General features: G+C 32.8%; 1 protein-coding gene across 1 annotated transcript in view; it reads left to right on the plus strand.

The window, feature by feature from the left end:
- Nucleotides 1–9,028: 9,028 nt before the first annotated feature.
- Nucleotides 9,029–16,438, plus strand: part of LOC145325872 (homeobox protein Hox-A1-like) — a 41,255-nt gene continuing 33,845 nt past the window's right edge. The window contains exons 1-4 of the mRNA XM_080168844.1: nt 9,029–9,948; nt 10,645–10,716; nt 11,143–11,232; nt 14,653–14,880. Of these exons, the coding sequence (XP_080024970.1) occupies nt 9,684–9,948; nt 10,645–10,716; nt 11,143–11,232; nt 14,653–14,880 (655 nt within the window). The 5' untranslated portion in view covers nt 9,029–9,683. The remainder of the gene's footprint in view (nt 9,949–10,644; nt 10,717–11,142; nt 11,233–14,652; nt 14,881–16,438) is intronic.

Raw genomic sequence — 16,438 nt, forward strand, 5'->3', positions numbered from 1 at the left:
CTCTATAACCCTGTCCTAAAAATGTAAGCATGGCCTTATAAAAAATCCCGTATTTACAATATTTTTTTTGAAAATTATTTACAATTTTGTTTAATCTTTAGATTAATATTCTGCTTATTTAGTTTCAAAAATCTAAGTGTTTAAGTTTGTTTGTTCCACTGTTTGATGGATGTTTTCATCATTGTTAATTTTATGATTAGCTATCATATAAGAAATGTAAGAAATGTTTTAAATGCTAAATACAATGTGCATGCCGAGCCCCTCATGGGTAAACTAGATATTCTTAACATTTTCGACCTAAGGGATATGTTGTTGAATTTGTCTCTAAATATTTAGAAAACAAACTTCCCAAATGTATGCTTAATTTTCTGACACCATTGCAAAATACTTGATCAAAATGTCTTAGAGTAGAGAAGCCAAAATATAAAATCAATGGAACTTTCCCTTCAGTAAAAATCCAGAAAATTTTGAATAGTTGGGCAGGTGAGCTAAGGACATTAAATTCATCCAAAGCTATTAAAAAGTGTGTAAAAAATAAGAGTATATCAAAGTACAAAACATTTCAATGCAGGAAGAGAAAGTGTTATCCCTGTGGAAAAACCTAAATATAGTTTAAATATCGCAACCAGTAAGCTACTTTAATGCCATACCCTGTAAATAGCTAGTATTATTTTATATCATTTGTTAAACTTGTAAAAATTTAAAAATAACTGGGCCGAAGGACAGTCAAGATTGACTTTAAAGGCCCTGTAGTACAGTTACCCTAATTTTACAAATGTAAATAAATATATCTATAAAAATTTATGTAATTTAAATGTATATAATTATTTTGTGAAATTAATCTGTAATTTACCACTAAAAAATAATATCATATCATATCATATTGTTGCTGCGTTATTTATGGGCATAATTGTACTTGTTTTATTTTTTGCGGTTTGCAAGCCTTATCCGAATGTAGATTTGAGGCCTAATTTTAGAATTATAAATATATTAAATATTACAAAAATAAACACACAAAAGATTGGTTTTAAATTTTGATAATATGTTATTTTTGTATGAAAAAATAATTAATCGTATGTTAACTTATTAATCTTATTTATTGTCAAATGGCTTATATGATACTATTGAATATTGATTTGTGCTTCTTTTTCTTATAAAAAATTACTGTTTTTGTGAAAAAAAAGATTATTTTGGTTGGATGTAAAATCAAAATTGCGGTTCTCAAGACAATTTTAACAAAAGTACAGCTATAAACCCCAAATATTTCATAAAAATCTGACTTTAAATTAAGTAAAATAATCTTTAAAAATATGCAAGGTATAGACATGTATGGTTATATTAACACATATGTCAGAAATAACAAAATGAACATTCATGCAAAGTTCTGCAACAATAAGACAATATTTTCTTGCCTTAAAATCTTTAGGAACCAGCTTTACCTGACCTAGTGACATACAGACCCAAAATGAAAGAAAGCTTCGCTTTGAATAATCCTAAGCTAATGTTTATGAGATAAGAAACATGTATAAACATACAAACATAATGTTTTCATGTTGGCAATTTAGGTAATTGTCATGTAACCCCCCCCCCCCCCCCACCAACAACCCCCTCAATCACCCCCCTGTCCTGTCCTATACATTATTCAAGAATTTCCCCCTCTAATTGAACCCCCCCCCCCCCCCACCTCCATCTGATACATCTGTTATTAACCCTTTATCTTCCCCAGCGGTTCCTTCTTCTTGCTTTCTTAACCCTTCATCGCCTATTCAACCCCCCCCCCTCACCCTCTGAACAACAACTATGTTTTTCTCTCTGTTTTCTCCGTTATTCTATAGAGAATTGGATTCAAGGTTTTCTACAAAGGTTTGGCTTTGAGTTTTTTTCCTAATTCTAAATTCTACGATGGTTGATCCTTGTATAATTTTATTGAAATATAATTTGATACTTTTAATAATTAATATCAAGCTACACTATTAACCAGAATATGATTCTGGTCTTTTATTTTTATTTTAAAAGCACAAAAAATTGACAGGTTTAACAAAAGTTATCTATATCCTAAAACTTTCTTCTTTTAAATGCTTGTTGATAATAGCAAAGATTACTATAAAGTATTGCCAATATGATTTAAACAAACACTTTATCACATTATAGCTGATCAGAACGTTGCCTTTGATTTGCTAACAGATCTGTAGTATAGATGTATTTATAGACAACTACCTCCCTTCCTTTTTAAAAGACCTCTTTCGTCTGCTTCTAAATTATTTTCTGCTACTTGGCTGTGTTAATATAAGCGATACCATTGGTTGATTTTCAATGACCCAATAGAAAGGTTGCACAAGACGGTTGCGATGGGGAGATACAGTTATTTAACCCTTTCTCCCTCTAGTGTTTTACTCTAATGAATTTCTGATACTTGTTTCAATATTCTTGAAATTGTCGGTCACTACACACAAACACTACAGGATTCTAACATAAAATTAATTAAAATCTTTACAGAAAAATTTGGATTTTTAATAGCTCTAATTTATGCTGTTATTATTTGAAATAAAATGTCTTTAGAGCCCATTTTGTATGTAGACTCAGAATAAGATGGATTGCCCCCTCAACCCCCCCCCCCCCCCAGCACAAACAGAAACAATCATGGATATTGCAAGTAACTCTTCCCCCACCCCCTCCGACTCTTTTAAAAATTCCATATGTTATTCTAACCCCTTTAGCCCCTCCCCCCCTTCTATTTAGATTTAACCCTAATATTCTCCTTTTTTCACCCTGGGGGAAATTAGAAATTAAGGAGGATTGGGGGGAAGGGGGAAGCATAGCCAATTTCTCTGATATAAGAATTGGGGTAATGCCAGGGCCAAGGGAAGATAAGGATAAGCAATAGGGCGAGGTGGGGGGGGGGGCAAGGGTCTCTGAAGACAGGCCATCTATCAAATAATGCAGTCTTATTCTCTCATCTAAACTTATAGATACAACAGATACAGGATAGATAGATAGATAGATAGATATAAGATCTCAGATAGATAGATCAATTTACTGCGATACATTCCTATAATATAAAGCATGTTTTTGTCTGGAGCTAATGTTCTAGGAAATTGCTAGTCCGAATAGATTGTATTTTTTGTAAGCTATATAAATGTCTTTGTGGGGTTTTAGGCTACTTCCCTGACCACTTCAGCCCTCCCCTGCAGGCTAGAGGCGAAGCATCTAGTATATTTTACAGATAGATACAAACTTTCTTCCATATATTCATTGATATTTATAAGGACAATACTTTTCGTTTTAATAAATATTATTTTACATTTATAGGGAGCCCCCTATAAAAATTACAGGATACTAGTTTGCAATCCAAAATTTTAAAGATTTAATTCTCAACAAATATATGCTTATTCTAAGCGCTATTAAACATTGATTGCTTGATTTATTTTAAAGGATTCGAACTAGCTTTGAAGAATCTTCATTATTAAGACAATGGCCGATAAATTGATGTACATCCTTTATGAAGATACACAAAATTATCCCTTCTGTAGAATACTATTAGTCGTTGAGACGTTTGGACACTCAGCTAAATGAACCAAAAAAGTCCTCAAAGTTGCTGAGACAATGAATAAGAATACATTATTATAAAACTTTGGTGACTAGTGTAATAAACAGCCCAATGTCCCCTCCTTACCTGGTAACCACTAACAAAGCAAATTTTAGCAAAAATTCCTACCCTTTATGAGTGGGGCACCCATAACCCATAATAATTAATATTTATGTAAATAGCCTAACAAAAAAGAATTCGCAAAAAGAATAAAAGTGCAAGGATGGAAGGGAACGGACTCTGGAAAATAAATTTAGAGCACCCTGCATGAGCTTAAAACTATTTATGGTCCACTTTCCAGTTGAAGGAATGTCCCCAAATTTTCAACACTTGAAACTGAGATGACAGAGACAGAGTGATTGATAAAACATTTCAAAAGTGTCCCTCGAAAACAACAAATATTCTGTGTTCATAATCTTTATTTTACATGATCGAAGTTTTGTTCAAAAAATTATTCATATTCTTTTGATACTTCCCCTCTAAATATGGACTTAATAAAACTTATTAGATGTTTTTTATATTTTTTTTTACAGTATTTTAGGATAACTTCCTTTCAAGGTTTAAATTGTTCAAAAATACATACAGTCACAAAAAATGCAATTTTCAAAATCACTGAGAATAAGATTTATTTGTATAGTTTGTTCTTAAAGAATAACTTATTTAAAACACACGATTTAAGGTTTTGGAGAATTGAAAAATATTTCTTTTTACTCGAAGCATCAAGTTTGCATTGGTCATTATGTCAAATAATTATAAATTGTATTTTATGATAATGATATTTTACAGTAACATGAACTAAACCAAAGATTAGGTGCTTGAATTCAATTCTACTCACCAAAGTACATAAATCAAACTGCTTTAGTGCTTATATGCATTATATATACTTTTTTACATTTTAAATAGATAAAAAAAACTAATTCTCAGTATGAATATGTCAAAAAAAAATCTGCATTTTTCTTCTGCATTTATTTTTTGCATCGAGTTAGGAGTCCCCGCTCCTCTTTTTGGGCGAGATATTGGGCATTGATTAAGGAGAGGGATTAATGTTCTGTAATAAAAATAAATCATCCTACAAATAATTTAGATTCATTATTAGTAGCAAGGTTGTTTTTTATTATCTCTTAAACTTAACATTAGGAGACGAAAAAAGTCCCTCAATGACGTCATAAAAAGGAGGGATGAGGATGGAGGAGTGGAAAAGAAAACCCATAAAAATGAGATGGATAATCCTTCGTTTTTAAGACGTAACATGCTGACTTTTAGAGGGACTTCTGAATTATTATGAATTTTTTACACTTCCTCCATTTCACCCTATTCTTAAATAATTTACATGCCTGTTTTTGAACCAATCTATTCCTCTTTATGCAAAAATAAGCAGCTAGTTCCAATTTTTAACATCATTTGTATGGCGCTTTTCTTATACACTTACAACTTTGTTGTACATTTATTTTAAGGAACAATTATTCCTGTGGATTGACTACTTAAAGATTAGACTTGAAGTTAAAGGAAAACTTAAAAGAGGCTGGAATAAAAAGACACTCAGATTTTTTATATTGTTTTTTAAAAGCGAAGCTTTTCTATGATTAGGGTCGGTCCGTCCGTAACGGATAGCTTTTTTCGTTAATTTAGGCATGTTAGAATTGTCAAATCGATTTCAAACTTTGCATGGTGATTCCTTTAGTAGTTAGGTACGATTTATAATCATTACCAGAATGTCCGTAGTCCATTTTAAACATGTCGATTTTTTTACTTTTTTAACAAAAAAATTTTCATGTGATCTAATCATCCGATTGATCTGATTTTTGGTATATTAATTCCTGGGACAACAAAGTATAATGTAATAAGCGAAGCAACTCTATAATCAAGTCCTAAAAATGTAAATATGTCCATAAACATTATCCTGCATCAAGCAGTTTTTCAACAAATTCACTTACAATTTTGGTTCGACTCTTATACATTTATATTCTGATTATTCAGTTCTGACACTATACCGTCTTACCGTTTCAGTGCTTCGCTTTTATGGATGTTGTCATCCTTTTTTTTTTTGCAGATATGCATCATTCAAGATAAGATTTAATAGGGCTTACACTCTGGACCCTGAGTCAAACCCTTCCCCTCCTGTGACATAAAAATGAGGGATTATCCATCTCTTTTTTAGGGGTTTTCTTTCCCACTTCTTCTCTCATCTCCCTCAATTTTATGACTTCACAGGAATCAAAAGTAGAATAGATTGGGCTTCGTCGCAAAATAGGTTAAAACCAGCCAAGGACAAATAGGAAATTTTGTAAAAATAAAATTGAAAATTCTCTATGAAGAAAATACATACTGCTATATTTTCTTGTTGATTTTATTGATTTCGAGTTTCCCTTGAAACTAAAAGTTTAGTTGGTAGTGCACTTAATCTATTTATTTCATGATTTCTTGGTTTACAAAACTTAGGCCAACTTTCATAGACTTAATATACACATACCTCTGATTGATACCTCTGGGGACGGTTGAAAAGCAATGATATCCCATTTATTACAGACAACCAACCCCATTTTTGGACGACCTTTGTATGGAAGTCTTACCTGTGCATGGTAATGAGTTGCACCTGTTTTGGGCCAGGGTATTCCTTTTACTCTTACTATTAATGTTGCGCATCTGACTTAGCAGCAGTATGTACCACTTTATATCATATTTAGTTTTGACGCGAAGTGAACCAAGATTCGAACCAATCACCCCCCATTGACGAGCGGATGATATGCATTTAGTTAGGAAATTTAGCATTTGGGGAAGGAATACTTATTGAGGGTTTTAGACTATTTTCTTGACCTCCTCCAATCTTCCCTTGAGGCTAGGGGCGAATCAACTAGTTATAAAATAAAATCATGTCAAAGATCAAATTATAAAAATTGAGCTAGTTTCAACATATTTCTGATATGAGACTCATTTTTAGTTTATGTTTTGAAACAATATTCAGACGTGAACTTGAAAATAATAATGTCATTTTTTTCCACAATGCAGTCATAACCAACCGAACTAACAGGCAACTTTGAGGTACAACTGCAGAAAGTAGCTGGATGCATGTTTATCTGTCAATTAACTGCTGAGCTTTGTATTGGTCATAAGCAATTTTGATTCTTTGTGGATTTAATCTGCAAAAAAATTAACATCTAGTCTACGAATATTTTCAAAATCCAAAATTTACCTCCAGGTACAAATTCTTGTCAATGATACAAGCGACGCTACTCGACAAACATTAGTTTGTCATTTCGTTTTTCGTCTAAAGAAAGCTTCAACTTTTCATGAGAAAAACGTATTGTCAAATCCCATGGCTTGGGGCGCAGTCACATAAGATTTGCTAGTATTTCAACCACCCCATTTGGATATCAGAAACACTACAGACTTTCTTTAACCTTTACTTAACATAACCTAACTAAATAATGAAAATATGACTTTAAAAAAATATTTCAAATAAAATTGGGGAGGAGATAAAAGTCTGTGTTTGCTTAACTGGCAATTTGGAGGATAATGCCAAAAAATCTGCCAATTGCAAAATTGTAAACTTTAATTAAGAAAAAAACACACAACTAGATTACTTAGAATTTTAAATGCACTTAAATTAATTAATTTTAAAGGTAGACGGTTGTACATTTTACATCGTGTGTATATTTTCGGCTGCGCATTTAGCATTTAGTGACTTTCTTATGGAAAGGGTGAGGGGGGTAGGCAGATTTATAGCCTGAAACCACCCCATTCCCTATATGAGAACTAAATCGGTTAAGAGGTTTTCAAGACCTTAATGTACAAATAAATTACTTTGTATAATAATTTTAGCTGTTTGAAAAATAAATTTGAAAAGACTTAGTTTGGTTTAAATGAGATAGAATTTAAAAAAATAAAATTTCACTTTAGCTATTTACTTTTATCGTTTTTCGTTGAAGACCTTTTAGATTTTTTTAGGTATGTTTTATATTAGTCTTGTACTTATTCTAGGTTTACTCTTAAGGGGGTTAAGGGTGTGTCAACGCCCTCTTTTCTCGCTAAAAAATAGCCCAGGAAACATTCTTAAATTTCAAAATAAAGTTATTTAAAATTACAAGAGAACAATTATAAATGAAATGACAGATTTAATTGATCATCATTTATTATTAGATATTCATCATATAAATGGGTAAACAAGGATGATAACATCCACAAAACCAATTGGGAAAATTTGTCGTCAATTTAGCATGCTTATATGGACCTCATTTTTGGTCAGTTCGTTCATCCAGTAGGATGGGAGGAGATGGGGTAAAGGGGATAGGGATGGGGGGTATCATAATTTTAGACAGCTGCGGGTATCAATTTGAAGTACGCGAAAATCTGGTGCAACATCCAAGCAATAATATATCAATTCAGATCAATGTATAAAATCAAAAGTTTCTTTTATTAAAACCTTAAAAAGTTTATTTTTTCAAGTTGTCTTGCTTGTAAAAAAAACCATATCGTCATAGGAATGATCATTGATAATATTAAATCCTAGAAACTAAATGACAATCTCGAAATATAGATAAAAAATCTGATACAAATTGTCTAATGACAGAAAAGCTTCGCTGTTCAATTTGATAAAAATCAAAATTGAGAGGTAACCACTTTAACAATACCTAACTTGGGGTGGTGGGGGGTGGTGGTGTACTCCCCCTCGTGGAATGAATGAATTAATGAAAGGGGGTGCATTGAGGAGGGGGAAATTAATAGAATGGGTTGACATCAATGATGTATTTGAATATATAATTCCTAGAAATGCATATCACAACGTATTGGATTTAGCATGACTTCTACGAGCTTCAAACCTAAAGAAAAGTTAATAATCTATGTAGCTTTATTGCTTAGTTTTTTTTCTGTCGTATGTCACATTTTTAGATGCATTTTTATTTTATTATTCATAATACTTTTCTCTGTCTAGAATATGTTATAGTTGTTGTAAAAATTTTATTCTAATGTTATCGCGGGCTGTTATCGATCCCTTGCGGGTGGCTGAGTGTTTAACCCTCTGCAGACGGGAGGGTTTCATTTCAAATTAAGTGACAAGTTAGATCTAAACCATTGCTTATAAATGAACGAAGTAAAAAAATTCCTACCAAAGGGTTAATAAATATCCCACCCACCCTCAAGTCTTTAAAAAAGTAAAACTTTGCTTCAAATCCCAAAATTTCCCCATAAATTTTAGTATAAATGGCGAATTTCTCTCTAAAATTAAACCTAAAGAATAATGTCAAAAAGAAAAGTTCTCTACGGCAAAAGAGCAAATTATTTGTATTCGACAAAAATGTTGGTTAAAATTTGAAACTTTTTTTAGTGAAACAAAAAATTGAGCCAGAATTTATCATGGGTTAAATTCTGCTTCCGCTGTGCACGGATTGGTGGAAGCCGGGGTCACGTGACCTAAATTTGGCGGCAACTGTCAGGCAGAGTGGTAGCCGAGAGTCAGGGGGAAGCAAGAGAAGGGAATGGGGGCAGGAAAATTTGGCGGCACTTTGGATCTTAGTAGCGGCGGTGTAGGAGGTTGAGAAGTGAGAAAAGGGGAAGGAGTGAGAGCAGATTTGAGGATTGTTGGGGAAGGAGAAGGGTGTAGATTACAGTTTGCTAGAGGATACAGCACAGAATACAACCTAGAGACACTGATATTCAAATTCTGAGCCATTTGCTATATTTTTTTCTACCATAAATGCGCTTTTTCGCATTATCTTAATGGCTTAGTGAATTTTTCTGCAATTTTACACAAAAAGTGATTTTTTTAAGAAGCATATTTAGCCGGCAGTTGTGCCAAAATGATAAAATGCTTTAAAAATGAATTGTTTTAGCAGCCAATTAAAAACCAATTTAATTTGATCTTGGCCCAAATTGGATGAATTATAATTATCAAGTGATTTAAGTGACGATACATCGATAATTCTGCTTTCGGCGGTGTAATAACAACCCGCCGAAACACGCCGCATCGGTAAAACGTTAAACTGTGATATAAAAAGGCCAATATAACGTGGAGTAAACTTAGATACAACGTCGTTTGTTGTATCTTAACGTTAAGTTTGAATATATATTTTACTAAGTCGTCAACCTGGCGGTCTATACAATGAACACAAACGCGGCGGCTTTCGGTATTTGTCCGCCCGAGGCGGCGTACGGCGGTTCTCCCCACTATCCCTCTTCGGAGCAGCTATCCGCCTTTTACGGCTCCGGCTCGAGCGGGGGCGGTGATCCGGGCTCGCCTGGCGGCGGCTCGGGCAACGGGTATCCCGGCGTGACCGGCGGGGACAGCTTGCGGACGGGCAGCGGGGGTCCCATTGTTACAAGTCAACCTGAAACTAAATATGAACCTAACCCTTCACATTCACCCACAGGAACCATTTTCAAGCCCTGGGTTGACAAAAAAAAGGTCCTTTGAAAGAATTGGCTGATGAAAATATTTAAACTTTTATAAAATTCAAAGCATATTGATTTCTTAGCTTTAGGTTTAAAAAAATGGGAAAAATTCAATTTTAACTTGTAGTTAGAATCTAGTAGTGCAAAGTTAAATCTTAATAAGAGTTGGTTTAATAAGATTCCTTTTAAGGCTTTTACGCAATTTTGATGTTACTTCAAATTACAATTAGTTCATTTAAAGATGAAATGATATACTAATTACGCGTTTTTTGTTTTACAAATGAAAAGAAAATTGTATATAAATTCAAAGATAGGCCAATAATAAACCTTACTCAATATAAAATTTTCATAGTCTTTTAAGTTTTTTTTTAAAATGAGATATTTGATTTTTAAATGACTCAGCTGCCTTAACCTTATAGCTTTACTACTAAATGTATAAGTATAGATGCATAATCCAGAAAATTTACTAGTCTAAGGTGTTGGAGACCCTTTTCGTCTGCTAGCAAATTGCTTTCTGTTCATTTGTAGGTGCTTATATTTCCAATGCTATTAGTTGATTTCAAAGACCCAATACAAAATCGTGACAGGGTCCCCGCCATGTGGTTCATGTCCCCCCTATTCATTTACTTAAATCTTTTGAAAACCCTAATAATGAAAATGTTCCTCGCGTGCAGGTCAGCCTGGTTTATTATCAGGAGAGACAAGCCTACAGTATGCTAACCTGGATGGATCAGCTGATATTAAGGAATAATTTCACAACTTAGCGGTCAAAGCAAACATCTTCTTCAAATTTGTATCCAATAAAATCAAAATACAGTAGAATATTTTTAATTTGAGTAAAATCTTTTTGCGTACTATGTTCTAAGATTAGAAGGTCTGATAATTTACTTAAGTACATTTGAAATGTCAGAAAAATGGAGAAAACGATTTTTATAGTTTAGGTAAATATTTAGTATTTTTTTAAATTTCAAACTGCAAAAAAATTTATAAAACATACTTATTTCAATAAAATTTGATTTTTATTTATTGCATTATAGTTTAAATCAACGTGAATAAGACTACATATATTGTCTTATTTTTTTTCTAGCAAAAATTATCAAAAAGTCTATTCAAATATTTTATGGAGAAAAAAAACTTGTGAAAGTTGTGAAATTAACTTATGATCTGTCAGGGTTATCCCTCTGGTTATCCACACCACCATGGCTACAGTGCAGCACAACATGCCAGTCTTGTTCAAGCCAGCTACGCTCATCATTACGGTAGGATTTAGTCTTCCTTGTCAAAGCAATTTGACGAAATCTAATTTTAAAGTTAAATTCGACTATATTGTAATTTATAGGAAGTTATTGTGGCTGATAAATTTGAATAATTTAATAATTATTTTTCCAGTATGGCTTGGAAACCGACTAACCGGTTCTGAACCTTTCTGAAAAATCATGTATCGTGTCGTAATATTGAAAATTTTCTACGAATATTAAAATATGTTTTATTGGCTCGGGCTTTTTGGGGCCAAAAAAATTGGAAATAAGTATAAATTATTATTTTCTCGTATTCATTCGAATCCGGTGGATAGGAACCGGTTCTCATCTATGCGAAAAAACTATGTCTAGCATCGTATTATATCCAGCTTTCTACGAATATAAAAATGTACAATCATAAGATTAAAAACACTTTTTTTGCCCGTGCCTTGGCACCTCAGGGCTAAAAACTGGTTTTAATCTCATAATTGTACATTCTATATCCGCGGAAAGCTGTTTATAATACGATGAAAGAAATAATTATTATTTTACTAGATTTCTAAAATTTTTATTTCCCATTATAATTATTCCATACTTTAACTTATTAGCTTAATTTCTTGTTTTTAAAAGAAAACAAAAAATTAAATTTATAACTTATAAATGTTAGAAAATTTCTCCACATTCAATGAAACAAGGACTTCAAAAATAAATTAAAATATAATAGAAAAAGATTTAAACAAACAAGTTAAAATTGATTATAGAATATAAGAAAAGGGTTAAATTTTTTGAATATAATTGTTTAAATTTTTCAAACATTTTAAAGAAAACTTATACCTAATGAAGCCACCTTATTAAATCGTAATTACCCTAATCAGTGTGTTGATTATATGCGACATAAAGGGGTATAAATGTAAATTTTGCATGAACAAATTAAAACCTAAGTTTCCTGTACCTAGTTGATTGTTAATTACTTACCGCTAAAGCCTTTGAAAACTCGTCACCGTGGCCAAACTCTCACACATCTTGTCGTCTTTGCAAAGGAAGTAAATAGCAAAATTGGATGGGCTACGATATTCATATTTTTGCCAATTTTATACATCCATAGTCGAAATTCAATTGAACAAAAATTGTTCTTTGGTTTTAGGTGAGGAAGAGTAAATTGGACTTTAAATCAAAATGATAACAAAGTTTTCTAAATTCGTCGCTTCAAAAACTTTTATTGATAATTTTGTTTATCATCATTTGGGATGTACATCAATTTATTGTTCATTGTTTTATAGGTAAAGTTTAAATAGAATAATTTTCTTTTCTTCTTTTATTAGGCATTATAAAATTTTTTAAAAACAATAATTTCGTATCACCACCTTTAAAATTACAGGAAAAGAAAAGGGGGGCAATTATTCTATAAAGGGGGGATGGGGGCGGCTACTTTATATGCATATAATCCAATGAAAGGGGGGGCCTTTACTGTGGTTTACATATATATTATGCATGCATGAAACCATAATATGGGGGCAGGAGGGGTGGGACAGGGGGTCATTTTACCAACAAATAGGAAGTCAGAACCAATTTTTGGACAGTTGACAGAAAAATAACCAAATCAATGGGGGAGGGGGGGGGGGTAGCTTAATAGAATATAAAATTAAGGAGTTTTAAAAGGGGGAGTGGCTTGTAGATTAATTTTATAGATGAAATTTACAGACAGAGTTTTGTCACTGTAATAAAAAAAAATATTTGGCCTTATACTTTTCCTATGCCAAAAAAAATTTTGAGAAAAATTATTTGATTTGATACATATCATAGTAAATTAAAGGCACCTATTATTTTTAACTTGAGAGTTGGGAGAAGAAATGATTTATCTACAGGTGCCCTATGCCTGTCCGTGAGTGGACTGTGGCCGCAAAATGCGGAGTTAATTACCTGGCTGATCCATCATCGCGGCTGTAATGAGTTCTACACAATTAGAAACCAATCACCGTGTCACCAAAATAGAAAGGAGGGAGGGAGGGGGAGGGGTGTACATTACACCCCCATAACACCACTTAACCACCCCATCCCCCCCCCCTAAAAGGAAAGAATTCAAAGATTTAAAATCATGGAACAAAAAGGGGGAAAGATATTTATAAGAGAGAAAAATAAGGATAATACAATAATTTAAGTGAAAAGATTCAATTTTTATAAAGCAATGTGTTAATTTATAACTTAATGGTTTTCCAATACATAAATATAGTGCAAAGCCAACTTATGTAGATATTAAAACCAATATTAACCCTTAATACATACATTGTAGCTGAACAAAGTGTTGCATAAGTGCTGCAGCTACTATACATTAATCTATAGCTATTATAAGAATATCTAAATAAGATGTTTTTGTAGTATTTTTATTTTCTCAATATGAGTGTCGCCCAAAATCAGGGATCTAAAGGGATATGACAATGGCCGATAAATTGATGTACATCCCAAATGATGAGACAAAAATTATCCCCTTCTGTAAATTACAGTTAGTGGTTGAGCGTTTTGAAACTTAACTCAAAGAACCAACCAATCAAAATTCAACAAAAGTCCCCAAAGTTGACAAGCCAACAAGTAAGAAAACGTAATTATAAAATTTGGGGACTGGCGTAATAAACAGCCCAATGTCCCCTCCCTCCCTCCCTGTCTGAAAATATTGTTGATATTTACATAATCAGTGGTCACATTAACTTCAATTCAATTTCATACCACGCCAACAAATATTTTTAATCACCACGGAAAATAGACACAAATTAAATACCCTTTTAAAAAATTATGGGCTTTAGAAATTTTACAAATTTTGGGATTATAACAGAGAATTTAAAATTAAAGAAACTTGGAAAATTTAATAATTTTATTTGTTTTTATAATAAAATGTACCAAGAAACAACTTTTTAGAATCTTAATTCCTATGATAACCCCCCTTAAATTTCATACTTAGGAGAGGAAGGGGGGTGCTTAGGGGGGTTATAAGGGGGTTTTATTGGGGGGGTATAATGTTGGTTGCTTAATTACATTTCTATGGTTTGTAATGGTCAACTTAATATGCTTGGAATACAAGAAAATTTTCTTTTATCTATCTATCTATTAGCTTGTATGTCTATCTATCTATCTGACTATCTAAATAGTCTTCTGTCGATCTTGAATAAATTTGAAAATTTTATTTAAAATTCCTTGTACAAAATTATATTATAATATTTTATCAATGGATAAATAATAAGTGGATATTTTGTCATCAATTTAGGTTGCTAATATAGTTCTCATATATTGGTCAATAAGATCTTCCATGGTCAGGGGAGGGGAGGGTTATTGTTATAATAGCCAGTTGGGAGAAATATTTTATCAGGATATGCGAGAATTTCTGCCAATATCCACGTATTCTATATCCATTTATATTTCTAGAAAAAAATAACTCTATCTTTACTTCAGGCGAGATGGCGCACCACGGCGAGAGCGGCCTGACCTCTCAAACCGGTTCCTTCAACCCCTACCTGGACGGCATGTCGTACGGGAGCCAGTACGGGCTGTACCCGCACCACTTCAGCAAGCTGAGGTCCCCGCACGATCTGTCCGGCTACGGGGATTACCCCGCCAAGGCGCAGCAGGCTGTGCCCACATACAAGTGGATGCAGGTCAAGAGAAATGTTCCAAAACCAGGTAAGATTTTCTATTTCCAGTATGGCTTGGAAACCATTTAATATTCGCTTGATTAGCAATACTGAATTTTAGCTAATTTTCCTCGAATTATAAATAAAAGTTATAATATTTATACTAGTTTTGTTGGCCCGGGACTTCGTTCAAAGTGTCTCAAAACATCAGCCATGTGACGTCATAAAAATGAGGGATTATTCATCTCTTTTTTATGGGTTTTCTTTCCCTCTTCTCCTCTCATCCATCATTTTTATGACGTCACATGGCTGATTTTTTGGACAATTTGTAATTCCAGTGCTTAAAAAAACATGAAACTTCAGGCTTAGAATTATCATATAAATAGCGTTATTTAAAATATAAAATTATTGGTTTAATATCTAAGGGAAAGGTCCTCAAAGTTGACAAATAAAGATTGATAAAATGATAAAGAAGGAGAATCCTAAAATTCTTAAAGAATTTCTTTTCATTGCCATGTCTATCAAAAAAAGTTTACAAACGTTTATTTATAAAGACTTAATATCTATATGGATGGTTGCAGCTTTTAATACTAGCGATTATGCCGCTAGCTGAAAAATATCCCAAGACTTAAATTTAAAATAGAATTGTTTAAAATCGTACAATTGGATAAAAATGAAGCTACCTTAAAAATTTGAATACGATCGGTGTGAGTGTGAGATCTTTACTGACAAACATAATACCTTTCTACTTTATAATAGACTAGCGGCTACGCCCCTAGAGGCCTCTAGTGGCACTTTAAATGTGTTTTTTTATATTTAAATATGTCTATGGTGCGTTTGACGTTTATGTTTCGTTGAACTCTCTTTGTTAAATGGAGAAACGTAATTTTTTTTTTATTTTTTTGTGATTTCTTTTCGAAGGGTGGTTATAGTATAAACCTCCCCGGGACCTATGAGAATCTACCCTGTAAAAGAGAACCCTATCGGTTCAGCGGTTAGCGAGATCCTTCGGTACAAACAGACATCCTGTTACTTTAGTATAAGGATAGTTATAGTTATAATTAGTTTAAATTTGTGTTAAAGTAGTTGAATCGCTAAAGTATATAATTATACATTTTATTTGTTGATATAATGCCAGCATAAAAGTCTAGCAGGGAATAGTCTACCTTGATATGAATGTCCTGTGACATTGACGTTGCAGTGAGCAACGGATTCCACAAAGATAAACATCTTCTAGCCGTGGACAGGGATGGGTAAACTAAATAAATTAATATAAATCAAATAAAAATAAGGATTTTTACGGGCTAATCTGATTGCATCTAATTTTTTAGCTAGTAAAAAATGACTATTATTTAGACAAACTGTATTGTTTTTTCTGCATTTAAGTGTAAAGATGTCTATATGTCTTTTTTTCAATTGTTTTTCAGTATACTTATCCTTTTTGTGTATATATTTATTTATCTACCATCTTTGTGCTATTGTATTCGCGTAACATTGCCCATCCTCCCCTCTCCCCCCCAACCCTCCATTTTTGGTTTTCATTCAAACAAACACATATGTGATTGTCTACAGGAAGGGAGGGGACATTGGGCTGGTTTTTTTTACAC

The sequence above is a fragment of the Acartia tonsa genome, chromosome 8 (genome assembly GCF_053477335.1).
Source record: "Acartia tonsa isolate MP-2025a chromosome 8, ASM5347733v1, whole genome shotgun sequence".
NCBI lineage: Eukaryota > Metazoa > Arthropoda > Copepoda > Calanoida > Acartiidae > Acartia > Acartia tonsa.